Source organism: Lucilia cuprina, chromosome 3 (assembly GCF_022045245.1).
Source record: "Lucilia cuprina isolate Lc7/37 chromosome 3, ASM2204524v1, whole genome shotgun sequence".
Classification (NCBI taxonomy): domain Eukaryota; kingdom Metazoa; phylum Arthropoda; class Insecta; order Diptera; family Calliphoridae; genus Lucilia; species Lucilia cuprina.
Genome location: NC_060951.1, coordinates 45,742,662 through 45,757,223, shown reverse-complemented (window position 1 = coordinate 45,757,223; position 14,562 = coordinate 45,742,662). Strand labels below are relative to the sequence as shown.

The 14,562-nt window shown below is 26.9% G+C and overlaps 2 protein-coding genes across 3 annotated transcripts; both read right to left on the bottom strand.

Moving 5' to 3' along the window:
- Positions 1-533: 533 nt before the first annotated feature.
- Positions 534-1,574, bottom strand: LOC124419045 (L-xylulose reductase). The gene is made up of 3 exons (XM_046947232.1): positions 1,414-1,574; positions 1,068-1,320; positions 534-1,004 (listed from the first exon to the last, which is right to left on the bottom strand). The coding sequence occupies exons 1-3, from the start codon at positions 1,463-1,465 to the stop codon at positions 584-586; spliced, it is 726 nt and encodes a 241-aa protein (XP_046803188.1). The 5' UTR covers positions 1,466-1,574; the 3' UTR covers positions 534-583.
- Positions 1,575-6,453: 4,879 nt separating this feature from the next.
- LOC111677733 (histone H3.3A) lies at positions 6,454-13,071 on the bottom strand. 2 transcript variants are annotated; one of them, XM_023438922.2, is made up of 3 exons: positions 12,960-13,071; positions 8,767-9,055; positions 6,454-7,065 (listed from the first exon to the last, which is right to left on the bottom strand). In XM_023438922.2, the coding sequence occupies exons 2-3, from the start codon at positions 9,046-9,048 to the stop codon at positions 6,937-6,939; spliced, it is 411 nt and encodes a 136-aa protein (XP_023294690.1). In that variant the 5' UTR covers positions 9,049-9,055; positions 12,960-13,071; the 3' UTR covers positions 6,454-6,936. The 2 variants fall into 2 exon arrangements, with proteins under 2 accessions (XP_023294690.1, XP_046802377.1); XM_046946421.1 differs by lacking the exon at positions 12,960-13,071 and adding an exon at positions 9,789-9,875.
- Between the last annotated feature and the right edge of the window lie 1,491 nt (positions 13,072-14,562).

Sequence of the window (14,562 nt, the reverse complement as noted above, 5' to 3'; positions counted from 1 at the left end):
ATAGACTGATCTGTAGTTGGGACTATAGATTGATCTGTAATCAGCACTATAGACGGAAATATAGTTAGCACTATAAACTTGACAGATCTATTGCCAGGAGACTGATTTTTAATCTAGACCATCAATCGAATAGAAAATGTCATTTCCAAAAACATATATATCTTTCCGAAACACACATTTTCAATATCCTGAAACTCCTGATTTCGAATAAAAATATGAATATAAAATTTCGATTTAAAATAAAAATGTTTTCATTTGCCTTATTCATAACAATTTATTTAAGGTTTATTAAACAAATTTTGTATAAAAAATTGTCTTATTAACCTGTGATAAGTTGTAATGAATAATGCCCTAAGGGTTATTTAGAATTTAAAAAAAATTGAGCTTCAAATAGAAATTGTCTACTTCGAAAAGAAATTCTCAATATTGGATGGAAATTTTGTATGTTAATTTTCAAACAAGAATTCTAACATTCGAAATTTATAGATTAAAAAACAATAATATTCTTCATTATCTAAATTAAACACCACACCTTGCAAATCATTTCAAAATATTTTAATTTTCAACACCAGTTAACAACTACCTATGACACCGAATAGCCACCTTCCAAATTCAAATGATGACCATTAACAAAACTTGATTTTTCGCTCAGTAAATAGACCATAGCATCGATAACCTCCTGCACTTCACAAAATCTATGTAAGGGTATATGTGCCAATAAGGGATCAGCTTTAGCAGGATCACTCCAATTATCACGACCCATTTTTGTCAAGACCACAGTAGGATTAACCGAATTCACACGTATTTTACGTGGACCCAATTCTAAAGCCAATGAACGGGTCAACGAATCAACAGCTGCCTTTGTGGCACTATACGCAGCATGACCATCAAATGATCGTGAGGCTGCCAGAGAAGATACCATAACAATACTAGAATTGTCTTTAAGTTTAGGTAATAAAGTTTGAGTAACATTAAAAACCGCCTTGATGTTGACATCGAAGGTGCTGGAATTAAGAATTTAACAAATTATTCGAATAAAATTGATAGTAAGTATATAGCTAACTTACTCATCAAAATCTTGTTCGGTTAGCTCAATAAAAGGTTTAATGATCGCAATACCGGCATTATTGACAAGTCCATCTAATGTGGGTACCTTTTGTAATTGTTGACGTACTTGTTGCCAATCTTTTAGATCGATTTGTAATGTTTGTATGGTGGGTTGTTGTGTTTTTAGCTCTTTCAATTGTTCGACTGATCGCGCTACAGCGATAACATTTGCCCCTGCCTCGGCTAATTGCTTACACAAAGCATTACCAATGCCTTTTTTCGAGATGATAAACATTTTTAATCAGTTTATGGTACATAGATTAGCGGGAAAAAAAGAGATTAAGTAATATGTGTTTGTTTACTTACCTGCTCCAGCACCTGTAACTAAAATAGTTTTATTTTTCATGTCCTCATACATCTTTGTTGATGTTTTATTGCTGGTGGGGGGTCAGTCTAACTATTTAACAAATGCAGCTGTGAGTGATTGTTTCCAGTTTAGTAGTTGTACTGAAATATTTTTACGTATCTCTTTATTGTTTTATACTTTCATAGTTATTTATGCAAAGTTTTTAATTAGTGTCGTATGTGGACTTTATTAGTAAAGCTTTAATTTAGTATAAGCTTTTTTAAGTTTGATAGAAAAGCACGCACAGGGTTTAATAAAAATAAGTGTTTTTCACAGATTTTTCTGAACTAAACTGTAGTATGGACTATAGACTGATCTGGACTATAAAAGGTGTATAGTCTGGACAATAGAAGATCTGTAGTCTGGACTATAGAATATCTATAGTCTGGAGAATAGAATATCTATAGTCTGGAGAATAGAAGATCTATAGTCTGTACTATAGAAGATATATAGTCTAGACTATAGAAGACCTATAGTCTATACTATAGAAGATCAATAGTCTGGACTATAGAAGATCTATAGTCTGGACTATAGAAGATCTATAGTCTGGACTATAGAATATCTATAGTCTGGATCATAGAAGATCTATAGTCTGGATCATAGAAGATCTATAATCTGGACTATAGAAGATATATAGTTTAGACTATAGAAGATCTATAGTCTGTACTATAGAAGATATATAGTCTAGACCATAGAAGACCAATAGTCTATACTATAGAAGATCAATAGTCTGTACTATAGGAGATCAATAGTCTGGACTATAGAAGATCTATAGTCTGGATCATAGAAGATCTATAATCTGGACTATAGAAGATATATAGTTTAGACTATAGAAAATCAATAGTCTGGACTATAGAAGATCTATAGTCTAGACTATAGAAGATTTATAGTCTGGACTATAGAAGATCTATAGTCTGGACTATAGAAGATCTATAGTCTGGACTGTAGAAGATCTATAGTCTGGACTATAGAACGGATCTGTAATCTGGACTATAGAATGATATGTAGCCTGGGGGTTACTTCGTATTTCGATTCGAAAGATAAAGTTTTTGAAACACTATGTATTTAACATGTATTCGAATTGAGTTACAGAGTAACCCCCTGGACTATAGACGGATCTGATGGAATATAGATTGATCTATAGTCTGGACTATAGACTAATCTATTGCCTGGACTCTGACTAATCTGCAGTCAGAAAAATAAACTGACAGACTGAATAAGACTTGATCTGGACTAGACTGTTCTAAATTCTGGACTTGACTAACCTATAGTCAGGACAATGAATTGATGTTTAGCCAGGTATGAAGTTTGTACTAAAAACTGCTCTGTAGCCTAGACTATAAACAGATATTTAGTCGGTATTAGAGATTTATTTATACGCTTGAACTAGAATCTTACATGTTTGGTCTAAATACTGTTCTATAGTATGGAATATAGACTGCTATATAGTAGGAACATGAGTCTGATTTGAACTATAACTTCGACTATAGACTGATCTATATATAATACGGACTATAGGCCAATTGTTTAGTTTGGACTATAGTCTTGTTAATAGACTTATAAATAGACTAATTAAGTCTAAGTCTTTTCTATAGACACTGATCTACATTTTGATTTGTACTGCCTAGAACATAGACTAATTTATAGTCTGGATAACGGACTTAACTACTATAATTGTCTCTATTTATTACCCCCTTACTTTGTAAAACAATTCACTTTGCGTTGAAAATGCTTTCAAACATAATTTCTTTATAAGAAATTTTAAGTGAAGTGTGGCGAAGGAATTTAGAGTCTCGAACAGTCTAAAGTTACAATTATTCAGCCTTATTCTGCATTTCGATTACGTTTACGCAGAAAAGGAAGAAGCGATTCTATTTCATTTTAATGCTTTACGATAGTGTCTATTCTGCATTTCGATCGTAATTACGTTTTTGTAAGTTGTTGTTTATGTGGCTGAGAGTCGAATCGAAATGCAGAATACCAAAGTTGCCAAATGCAGAAAATTTCGATTCGAATTGAAATGTAGAATAGGGACAATTATAATAACTAGTCTACAGTTAATATTGGTGATAAGAAACTGAAAAAAAATTGATTTAAAATCATGAGCGGAACTGTATGTGAATAGAATATTTATTTGTGTATTCTATCTTAATACATTCTCAACTATGTGTATATATGTTTGTTTGTAAACCATTATATAAAAAGTAGCATTTGATATTTCACTTTAACTGTGGCTTTTGCCTACAACTGTACTTTTTGTGTGACAGCCACTTTAGCTGGCGTGTGGCATATAACCTGAACCCTTGCTAGAAACTAAAAACACATTTTTGTTTTGTTTTTTTTTTGGCTTTTCTTGAAAGCCTATGCTAGATGATGTTTTTGATGTTTATTTTAACATTTACTTTTAACGAATACACAGGTTAAAAACTACATATTCTTTTGTTTTTGTTTCTTTTTTGTAATGGTTACAAAATTATGGTTATTTTTTTATAATAATAATAATTAATTAATAATATAAATTGAGATAAAATAATTCACAAAAAAATATTAAAAGAAAAATATAAATTGTTTGTAATAAAGAAAAAAAAAGTATTAAAAACAAAACTTAATAAAATATTTTATATACTAGATAAGTAGTAAATAAAATAATTTAAAAAGAATTGTTTGGGGTATAAGGGGGTTAATTGTAATAATTAAAAGTTATATGAATATTTTATAAATTGTGTTATAATAAAAGTAATATAAGTTTTATATATAATTTTTAAAAAAAGTAAGATTAATAATAAAGAAAAATTATATTAATAATAAGAATAATAATAATGATAATAAAAAAAATTGTATTAAAAAGAAATGTTATGTTAATTAATAATTTTTTTTTGTTTTTGTTACGGTTGAAGTGCGAGCAAGCTCTGTTAATGCAGCACTAAGTAAGAGACATTTATATACTTATATATTAAATACTTAAGTTTAATTCTTAAAGAATTTATAAAATTTATAGATAAAAACATCTTTTTTGCCGATTGTTTGGCTAAAGTACACAACTAAAAGTTAAAAAGAGACTTTTAGATGTGGAAAACATTAGATGTTGTTAATGTTTTCTATTTAGCTAAGATGTTTTTAAGTAAATTTATAAATCTTATGGTTTTTATTTTCTTCTTATTTTTTTACTTCGGAAATCATTAATGCAGTTATATGTAATAATAATAATAATAATTGATACCCTTATATTTAAGCCTTAAAATTACATATATTTTTTTAAAATTTATATATATATAGAGATAATTATAATTATGTTTTGTTTTAATATTGATATTTATATAAGAGATATTAAATGTTTTGTTTTAAAATATTTAAAAGTTAATAATATAAGTTGTAAAGAAAAAATAATAATAATTAATATTTAAGAGGGAATTAATGTGTTTTAAAAATTGAGCTATAAATGTATAAACTACCATATCCAATATTTATAATAATAAAAAAAAATAATGTGATTATTTGTTTTTTTTTTTTTTGTTATTTAAAGAAAATTTTATAAAAATTAACAATTGTGGTTAATTTTTAAAAAAAATTTGTTTTAAGTTTAGTTTACTTACAAAATTAGAGATTTCTTTATTTTCTTATTGTTGTTATTAATTTAACGTTTTATTTTATATTTTCATTTAAATTTCTTGGTTTTTTTTCTAACTTTGTGTATTTATTTAGCAGGAAGTTTTGTAAATTTCTTAAATATTCAACATTTCTTTAAGAAAGTGAATAAATAAGAAATTCTTATTAAGTTCGTGTTAAATAAATCGTTTGTTAGTTTTAGTTCTAAAAAAACGTTAAATTTTTTAATAAAATCTTTTTAAAATGTTTAAAAAATCGATTTAAACTGTTTTTTTTAAATCTCTTTTTAAGTTACAAAACTAAACTTACACTTAACTTTAAATAACAAAATTTGTAAAAAAAAATTCCCATAAATAAAAGTTTAATTCAAAAAGTAATAATTCAAAAGTAATAAGTTTATAAAAAAAAGTTTAAATAATAATAATATAAAAAAAGTAAAAATTATTTAAAAAAAGTTGAGTTCTAAAGTTGTTATAGTTTAAAAAAAAAGCTTAAGTTTTAAAATTTAAATTTACTGCCTGTTGCTCTATTTCTTTCTCAATTTATATTGAAAACAATAAAAATTTTTTGAATTTATTTGTTGTTTTCAATAAAAAAAAAACTACAAAAATACTTGTTGGTTAGCATTTAAAGCAACAGACGCTTAGTTTATAAAACTTTTTAAAACTAAAAGAAATTAGTACAAAATTTTAAAAGCTTTTAAAGAAAATTAATAATAATTTTATTACTTTTTTATATTTTAATTAAAATTCTCTTTTGTTAAACAATTTTCTTTAAAAAAAAACTCCAAGTTTAAACAAAATTTTATATAAAAACTCTGCTTAAAGTTGATTTTTTCTTGTAAATTGTTAACATTTATAACTAAAAAAAATTCTATTGATTATGAAAAGCTTTAAAATTTTGTAATTTTAACATTTAGTTAAAAAAAATTATAAAAACAAAAATTAAATTTAAAACCAACTTTTAATTTTAACTTAACTACAAAAACTTGTTGTTGTTGTTTTAGTAGTTTTCTTTATATGTTTGCTAAAAAAAATTAAGAGATAAAAAAAGTTTTAATAAAAAAAACCCTATTAAAACTTAAATAAAACTGCCAACACTTTAAAATCCTTAAGAAAAAAAAAACGTTCTTTAAAAGAAAATCTTAAGAAATTTTCTATATTAAACAAAAAACAAAGAAAAAAATCCTCCATAATTTAAAATAAAACAGTTTGTTGTTAAAAATTTTTATTTTAAAACGAAAATGTCTTTTATTTTCATATAATTTTTTTGTTGTTTTTTTATTATTATAAAACTCTGTTTAATTTAATTTAAATTATAGAGCAGGTTTTTTTTTTTTCTTTTTGATTTTATATAAATTTCTTAATAATCTAATAAAGAATTTACAGATTTTGAAAAAAAAAAATGTGTTAGCAGCTTTTTCTTTTAAACTGTTGGTTGATGTTGTTATTAATATGATTAACTATGATGTTAAAGTTACTTTTTTTTGGGGGGGGGGACAGTGGATGTTGGTGGTTTTGAGCTGAATGCTATTAATTGTTGGACTTATAATAAAGTTTTCTTTTCTATTTTTATATATAATTACTATTGTATATGTTTACATATTTATGTATTTTTGTATTTATATTATTTATAATATTTTTTTGTTTATTAATAAAAATTTATAATATTTTCTTTTTATGTGGTTGTTGTTGTTAAAAATTTCATTTATAATTTTAATATTTCAATTTTGAAATTTAAATAATTAAGAGAACGAGAGAATATGTAAGAATTGTGTAGTTTTGTTGTTGTTGTTGTTTTTTTTAAAGATAATTATGTATAATATAAATTGTTGTATAATTATATTTTATGTATAAATATGCAAAAACAATCAGCGCTTAAGCACGTTCACCGCGAATACGACGGGCCAACTGAATGTCTTTAGGCATAATGGTGACACGCTTGGCGTGAATAGCGCACAAGTTAGTGTCTTCAAACAATCCCACCAAATAGGCTTCAGAGGCTTCCTATAAATATGAAGAAAGTAGAAAGAAAAGAAGAAAAAACGAAATTAGTAAAATTTTTTAAAGAAAAATTATTTCAAAATTGAAAATGTTAAAAAAATTGTCTTAAATGCAACAAAAATTTTAAAGGTCCTTGGGATATAAAGTTAAAAGTTTTAAATTTTTCTCGAATTTTCAAAAATAATTTCGAAATTCTCAAAAAAAAAAAAAAAAATTTCAAATCTTTTTTCAAAATTTCTAAATTCGAATTTGAAAAACTGTAAAAAATTGGCCACAAAATGAAACAAAAATGTTAATTTTAGTACTACCCTAGTCAGAGTTTATTTTAACAGCTTTAAATTTTTTTTCGAAGTTAAGTTCGAAATTTCGCAAATAAGTTAAAAATGAAACAAAAAAGTTAATAGAAATAACAATGATGCAGAGATTTTTTTAACAACTTTAAATATATTTCGAAGTTCGAATTTTCGAAAACAAGTTCCATTATTCGAATGTTTTAAAAATTCGCATATTGCAAACATTTTTAAAAATAATTTTAAATTTCGAATTTAAAAAATGTAAAAATTGGCTTTTAATAAAATCGAGATTATAATTTTTGTAATCCTAGAGGATAGTATAACAATTTTAACATTTTTTTCGAAATTAAGTTTAAATTTTCGAACTTTACTTGAAATGCTTACAATCTATAAAACTACATTTAAAATATTTTTAAGATTTTTTCAAAATTTGAAATTTTGAACTCAAACTAACCTCATGATTAAAATATTTTAACAATTTTCAAAATTTTTCAAAAATCAATCAAATAAAAATAATTTTAGAAATATTTTCAAAATTTGTAAGTTCGAATTTAAAAAAAAAATGAATAAAACTCAAAATTCATAAATCTTTAAAGTTTTATAAATCATATTCATCCCTATTCTGCATTTCGATTACGCGTTTACGCAATGATCGAAAAAAGGTATACCAACAAAAAACCTGAATCGTAGAAAAACGAAGAAGCAATTCCATTTCGTTTCAATGCTTTACGATTGTGTATATTCTGCATTTTGATCGTAATTACGTTTTTAAAAGTTGTTGTTTATGTGGCGGAGAGTCGAATCGAAATGCAGAATACCAAAGTTGCGAAACGGAGAAAATTTCGATTCAAATTGAAATAGAGAATATGGGGCCATTAAGAGTTTTAAGTTCGAAGTTATAAAATTCAATGTTTCTTAAACTTAAAGTCAAACTAAAATTGCAAAAGTTAGTAAAAATGTAAATGAAATCTGAAGTTTCCAAATTATTTCGAAAAAAAAAGAATACCTATTTCAATTAAGAATTCCTTTTTAATTTCTATATAAAAAAGCTTTAAAATTTTTGTAAATAAATGCAATAAATAGCAAATAAAGAAATCTTATTGAAAAAAGTTTAAACTTTTGTCCATCAATAACTAGAATGTTAAAGAGAACAGTATTTCTTATCACATTGTTATTGTTGTCAATATCAATTAATAAATTTCAACTTTAAAGGCCAATGAACTTAAAATATTTAAATAGTTAAATCGTTACTTGCAATTAAGAAAAAAGTAGAACATTCAAAATTGTTCCTAAAGGAAAAGAAGACATTTTTTGAAGACGTATGATTCAATACATAGTCGTGGGAACATGACATTCTTTTATTTATTTTAAATAATAACAAATCCATAAAAAATGTGAGTGAATTACTTACTTGCAAAGCACCGATAGCAGCAGATTGGAAACGTAAATCGGTCTTGAAATCCTGGGCAATTTCACGCACTAAACGTTGGAAAGGCAATTTGCGGATAAGCAATTCTGTGGATTTCTGGTAACGACGGATTTCACGAAGAGCAACGGTACCGGGACGGTAACGATGGGGCTTCTTGACACCACCGGTAGAGGGTGCTGATTTACGTGCAGCTTTGGTAGCCAATTGTTTACGGGGGGCTTTACCACCGGTGGATTTACGAGCAGTCTGCTTAGTACGGGCCATTTTTTAACTGAAAAAGGAAAAATATGTAATATTAAAGTAAAACATTTGAAATTTTTCATTCCTAAAGTTGGCTATAGTGGATTCAAATCCCTAAATTAGCCTTTTCATTTGGGTGTGTAACGTCATTATTTTTAAATGCGTCTTTCGTGTTGTTTCTTTATTATATAGTATGATGACATTTCTTATCTCATATTAATAAGTAGTAAACTTTTGACCTTTATTTTAAATAAGAAATTGTTTACAAAATTTTATATTAAAAGAAATATTAACAAATATTTCTTTAATGCAAAGTTAATTTTACACCAAAGTTTTGTATAACAAATCACAGCGAAATATTTCTAATATTTCTTAAAAAAAAAACAACAACAATTTGTATGAAACATTTTTCAAAATAAGGTAAAGTGATTTATTAAATATACGCTTGAAACAGCCATTTTGTTTTTAAGAATTATACTAAAAGACTAGCATCGTTTTATAGTTTTTCTAAGAATTTGATTTGAAAGTTTATTATTAATTTTAAACGTAGTTTTGAAAATATCAAGAGTTTCTACTTCCATCTCAGGATTTAATATTTAATGTCCATTTTTAATTATATTCACTTTTATTAAATTATTTAGGACATTTTTAATTTCGTCATATTTTGAAAATTTCATTTTTTTACTTGTATTTAAACTTTTTAAAGTGATTTTTTTAAATCAATCACATTTTCACTTAATTTTGCAAATAAACAATTTTCTTACTTTTTTATTTTTTTTAACACAAAACAACAAATATATATTTTTATAACAAATTATTTCTTTTTTTCGTGTAACTACACTCTTCAACTGCTTGCAGCTAACTGATGTAATATTACAAATCTTATGAGATGATATTAATTTTTACAATTTTCATTTAATACCTAGAGTTGGGTTAATTACTATTGGCTAAAAGGCCTTAGTAGTAAGCAGAGGAAAAAAAGAGAGGGTGATATATTTTTGAAAATAATTGTTATAAAAACACATCTGCTAGTTATTTGTCTACACAATTCTATTGTTTATTTTTTTACCTAAATCTTTAAGGCGGTAAAAATTATATTGAAAGATTTTCAGCTGTTTCTTAAGTTAAGCCAAATGTTTTAATGACGATGATGGCTTGTTGGTTTGGAGGTAAATATATATTGATACATGTCAATGTGTAATTTTGGCGCGTAATTAAAAGTTCTTGTAAATTTTGTTTGTAATGAAAAAATTCTCTTTGTTGAGAAAAAAGACTACAAGAAATTTAATGTACATTTTCCGCCATAAATCAAACTTTTCTTTCTTTACCACTTCAATTATCTCTGAAAGGGGATTTATACAAGATTTATAAAACTATTTTAAGGAATAAAACCCACAAGACCCGCAGCTGCTGTTTCTACCTAACTGTATTAGTAGCAATATGGAAAATTAATAGAAAAATCAGTGTATGAGTTAGTCAATAGAAGAGTCCATAGAATAAGCAGACTATTTCACAATATTGTTGCGTTCCCACGACAATTGGATCTTCGCTCCGGAACGACCCGAGTCATATTCGGCCAAAGATTGTCAACCCAGCGACAACTGTATCAACCGAAAGTTTTTTCCCCAGGAAAGAACTATCGGCCACAGTCGAGCTGTTACAACAACAATATTGTTGCACTGCTGACAACTGAATCTTTACTCCGGAAAGTCTTGAGTCATCCTTGCCCAAATATTATCAACCCAGTGACATCTGTTTCAACCGAAAGTTTTTGTCCACGAAAGAAATATCGGCCACAATCGAACTAATTACAACAAACTAGTTATTGACTCGTATGTATAGTGTTAGTTATACTACTCCGCATATTAGACTATAGACTTGTCCACATACGACTTTTCCACCGAATTCTTTGGCCTAATCTATAGACTAATCATTTCTATTCTGCATTTCGATTACGTTTACGCATTCATCATTCAGCAATGATCGAAAAAAGGTATTCCAACAAAAAACTGAATCGTAAGAAAAAAATAGAAGCAATTCCATTTCGTTTCAATGCTTTACGATTGCGTGTATTCTGCATTTCGATCGTAATTACGTTTTTGTAAGTTGTTATTTATGTGGCGGAGAGTTGAATCGAAATGCAGAATACCTAAGTTTCCAAAAAGAGAAAATTTCTATTCAAATTACGAATAGAGGCCAATATATATAGAGAGATAATGTAAATAGATGAGTTCATATTTACAAGTCTACATACTAGACCATAGATTTATTGAAAGTCTAAAAAAGTCTGGCATCCGGTAGATTAGTGTTCTAGTCTGGTAGGCCGGAGGTCTACTTAAGGTATCAATTTAGTAGCACACAACAGGCCCGATAGAGGATTATGTGTATTTTTTCGGATTTGGTGTATATACATCCTTCTATCAAACTTACTAATAAACTATTAACTTGTCCACAGACATGCCTAATGGCTAGTCCACCGACATATCTTTGTAATAGTCAATACACTAATATAACTAATAACTAATAGACAAGTCCACAGAATACACCAAAGACTTGTCTATTGAATTATCCAGACTAGACCATAGACAAGTATATTGAGTAGTCCATCGACTAGACTATAAATAAGTCTCTTGATTAGTGTGACAGTCTAAGAATTAATTTATAGGCTAAACTATTGCCATTTTTGGATCAGTCTATTTTATTATTGTTTATGGCGGAGTAAAAAGATTTGTGCATCTTAAGAAAAACTAAAAATGAATCACTATAAAATATTTCTATTGTTAACGTAATAAATAATGTATTTTAAATAAACATGAGTACAAAATAAGTGACGTCATTTAAATATTTTTAAATAATTGCGTACTTTTTATATAATTATTTACAAACAAAACAATTTAAACCCAAAAAAGCAATGACCCCCATTAATAAAAACCACACTTCAATATGCAACTTCAAAAAAGGGCGCCAAAATCATAATTAAATCAAATAAATTTTAACATAATTATAATTAATCTTCATTTTACCAACAATATTACAAAAAAATGCAACACTGTGGAGAAATCGTGGATAAAAACAAAACAAATTGCTGTGTTAACCAACAAAAACATATGAAAAAAAAAATTGTGTTGCGCGCGCGAATTTATGTTTGTGTGTCTATCTCTTTTTCTTCTTCTACAGCAAATAGAAGAAGACAGCGAATAATAAGCACACAACAGAAATCAACGAAAACACGTATACACACACATATTGACAAGCCGCCAAATAATAAAGAAAAAAATCATGCACAAACACGAACTACCAAACAGAAAAGCACATTAATACAAAAGATGGGGAAAAAGTGATGGCAAAGAAACCATAAGCTTGACTAACAAAATAAAAACCAATAATTTTTTTTTGAGAAAAATAATTTTTCAAATATTTCACAAAATTATGAAAATTTTTCAAATTTTCTAAACAAACACAATATTTAAGCACTTTTTAAACTTGTTTAAAAGAAATAAAATTTTTGTTAAAAATTTACTTTTTTTTTAAGGAAAATTTCTGGAAAAACTATTTTTTTCGTAAAAAAATTTCCATTTTTCCTCGAAAATCAGATCCGCCATTTTGATTTTATTTTGTTACTTTATCAAGAAATTGTAATATTCAGTTCAGCAGTAGTATAGTCAGACATCACAATACTTATTTTTTTTGTGCACAACTGCACACCGCTAACGTCTTTCACATCTAAAAGTCGGACCAGCCAACCATAGTTGTGTCGTCGTTGCTTTTGTGTATCCAGTATAATTATGAAAAAGAAAAAAAAAATAATTGTCCATGGGAGTCTCATTTAGCGGAGCACCCACTTTTGTTTTCAAATATTTTACACAAATACACTTTATATAACTTTTTTTCCAGAAACTTTTTTTAATACTTTTATTATTTTGCTAAAAACTTACCTTTTCTTTAAATTTTAAGTTTTTTTTTTTTGCAAATAATTTGTTTTTTCTTCTTGGCTTTTTAGCGCTTTTTATTCACGTCTTTTTATTTCAACTTTTGATTAGAGAATGAACGCTTTTAATAAAAACCGCGATGAATTATCCCACTTTTTCTTTTAACTTTTACCAAATGCTGCCAGATGTTTGATGAAATTATTTATAAAAATGCTTAAAAAACTGTACTTTTGCTGAAAAATTGTTAACAAAAATTATGTAAAAATGTTATGCAATGTTGCTATTATTAAAAAAATATAAATTTATAAGCAGATCTTATAGTTTAAAGTGGTTTTTACAATTTGTTTTGCTTTGTTAAGATAATGGGGCAACACTATTTGGTGTTTTGTTAGAAAGAGATCACTAGTGTTATTTATATGTAAAAAGTTCATTCAAAGTTCATTTTAATTGCAGTGTTGTATTATTATATTACTAAATTACAGTGTTGTATTAAATAGAAATATTATACGCGAAGTGTTGCTTTATACTGATTAAAATTTTCAAAACGAAAAAAGATAAAATAAAAACAATATTTTACTGTTATTTATCACATAATTATTACAGTTAATTTGTGCAAAGAAACATGCGGGGAAAAGTGTTACGTTTAGTAAAGTTAATTAATAACTATTGAAATGTTTTTTGTTTAATACCCAAAAGTGTTTATGGAATTCTACCGGATTTTCCTACACCCTTTCCTTTCAGTCAAGCTTTTGACATTATGTTTGCGAATATCAAAAATAAAACAATTGTTAAGCCACCTTTTAAATAAATTTCTTGTCGTATCCAATATTAACCACTGTCGTCTTTAAATCCCTTAGAGACACATTAAATGAACTCTTTAATGATTTATTGCGTCATAATATAAATAAAGTAAACGTTTATCTAAAGGTAGTCCATCCTTCCAACTTAAAGTACTTGCGTCTGTATAAAGAATGACAAAATATGTATATTCCAAATGAGGAAATGATGTTTCCTACTAGACCATTAGATTTAGACTCTATGAGTTCGTTTGGTTTAACCTGGATAATGAGCGGAAAATAAACAAATGGTTCCAGTTATACTATTGTGACTTCCATTACAGTTGCTGTGTTTGCAGGTAAGTTTTAGTAGAATAATAATTAAATCCTACAACGTAATTTTTAGCCTGAACTTGTTTTAGTTTGGCACTGAGACCTATAATTTTTGTTTAAATTTGTCAACCTTAGAACTAGTTCAAAGGAAGCTTTAGAAAACATGAGTCTATTAAAAGCACCATAGGGTTTGAGTGAAAAGAGATAGAGGGTTGAAAATTTACACAAATCGTGAATCGACATGGGCAATGTCGATTCACATGTTCACATGTTACACAAATCGTGAATCGACATGGGCAATGTCGATTCACATGTTCGTATAGCCCCCACACAAGTGGGCTTTCGAAAAACAGTTCTTGCTGTCATAAATCTTTTAGAAATTCAGGTATAGCGATGAAATTAGACATAGACGGTTCACGTCTTCGTATAGCCCCCATACAAGTGGCCATACAAGTAGCCTGCCGAAAAACAGTTCTTATTGTCATAAATCTATTTGAATT

Bases quoted from the DNA above. Each gene is read 5' to 3' on its own strand.
- LOC124419045 (XM_046947232.1), bottom strand. From the start codon at position 1,465: ATGTATGAGGACATGAAAAATAAAACTATTTTAGTTACAGGTGCTGGA. The intron at 1,321-1,413 runs GTAAGTAAACAA...TCTCGAAAAAAG, and splicing joins AGTTACAGGTGCTGGAGCAG to GCATTGGTAATGCTTTGTGT. The intron at 1,005-1,067 runs GTAAGTTAGCTA...TCTTAATTCCAG, and splicing joins ACCGAACAAGATTTTGATGA to CACCTTCGATGTCAACATCA.
- LOC111677733 (XM_023438922.2), bottom strand. From the start codon at position 9,048: ATGGCCCGTACTAAGCAGACTGCTCGTAAATCCACCGGTGGTAAAGCC. The intron at 7,066-8,766 runs GTAAGTAATTCA...TCATATTTATAG, and splicing joins CTGCTATCGGTGCTTTGCAA to GAAGCCTCTGAAGCCTATTT.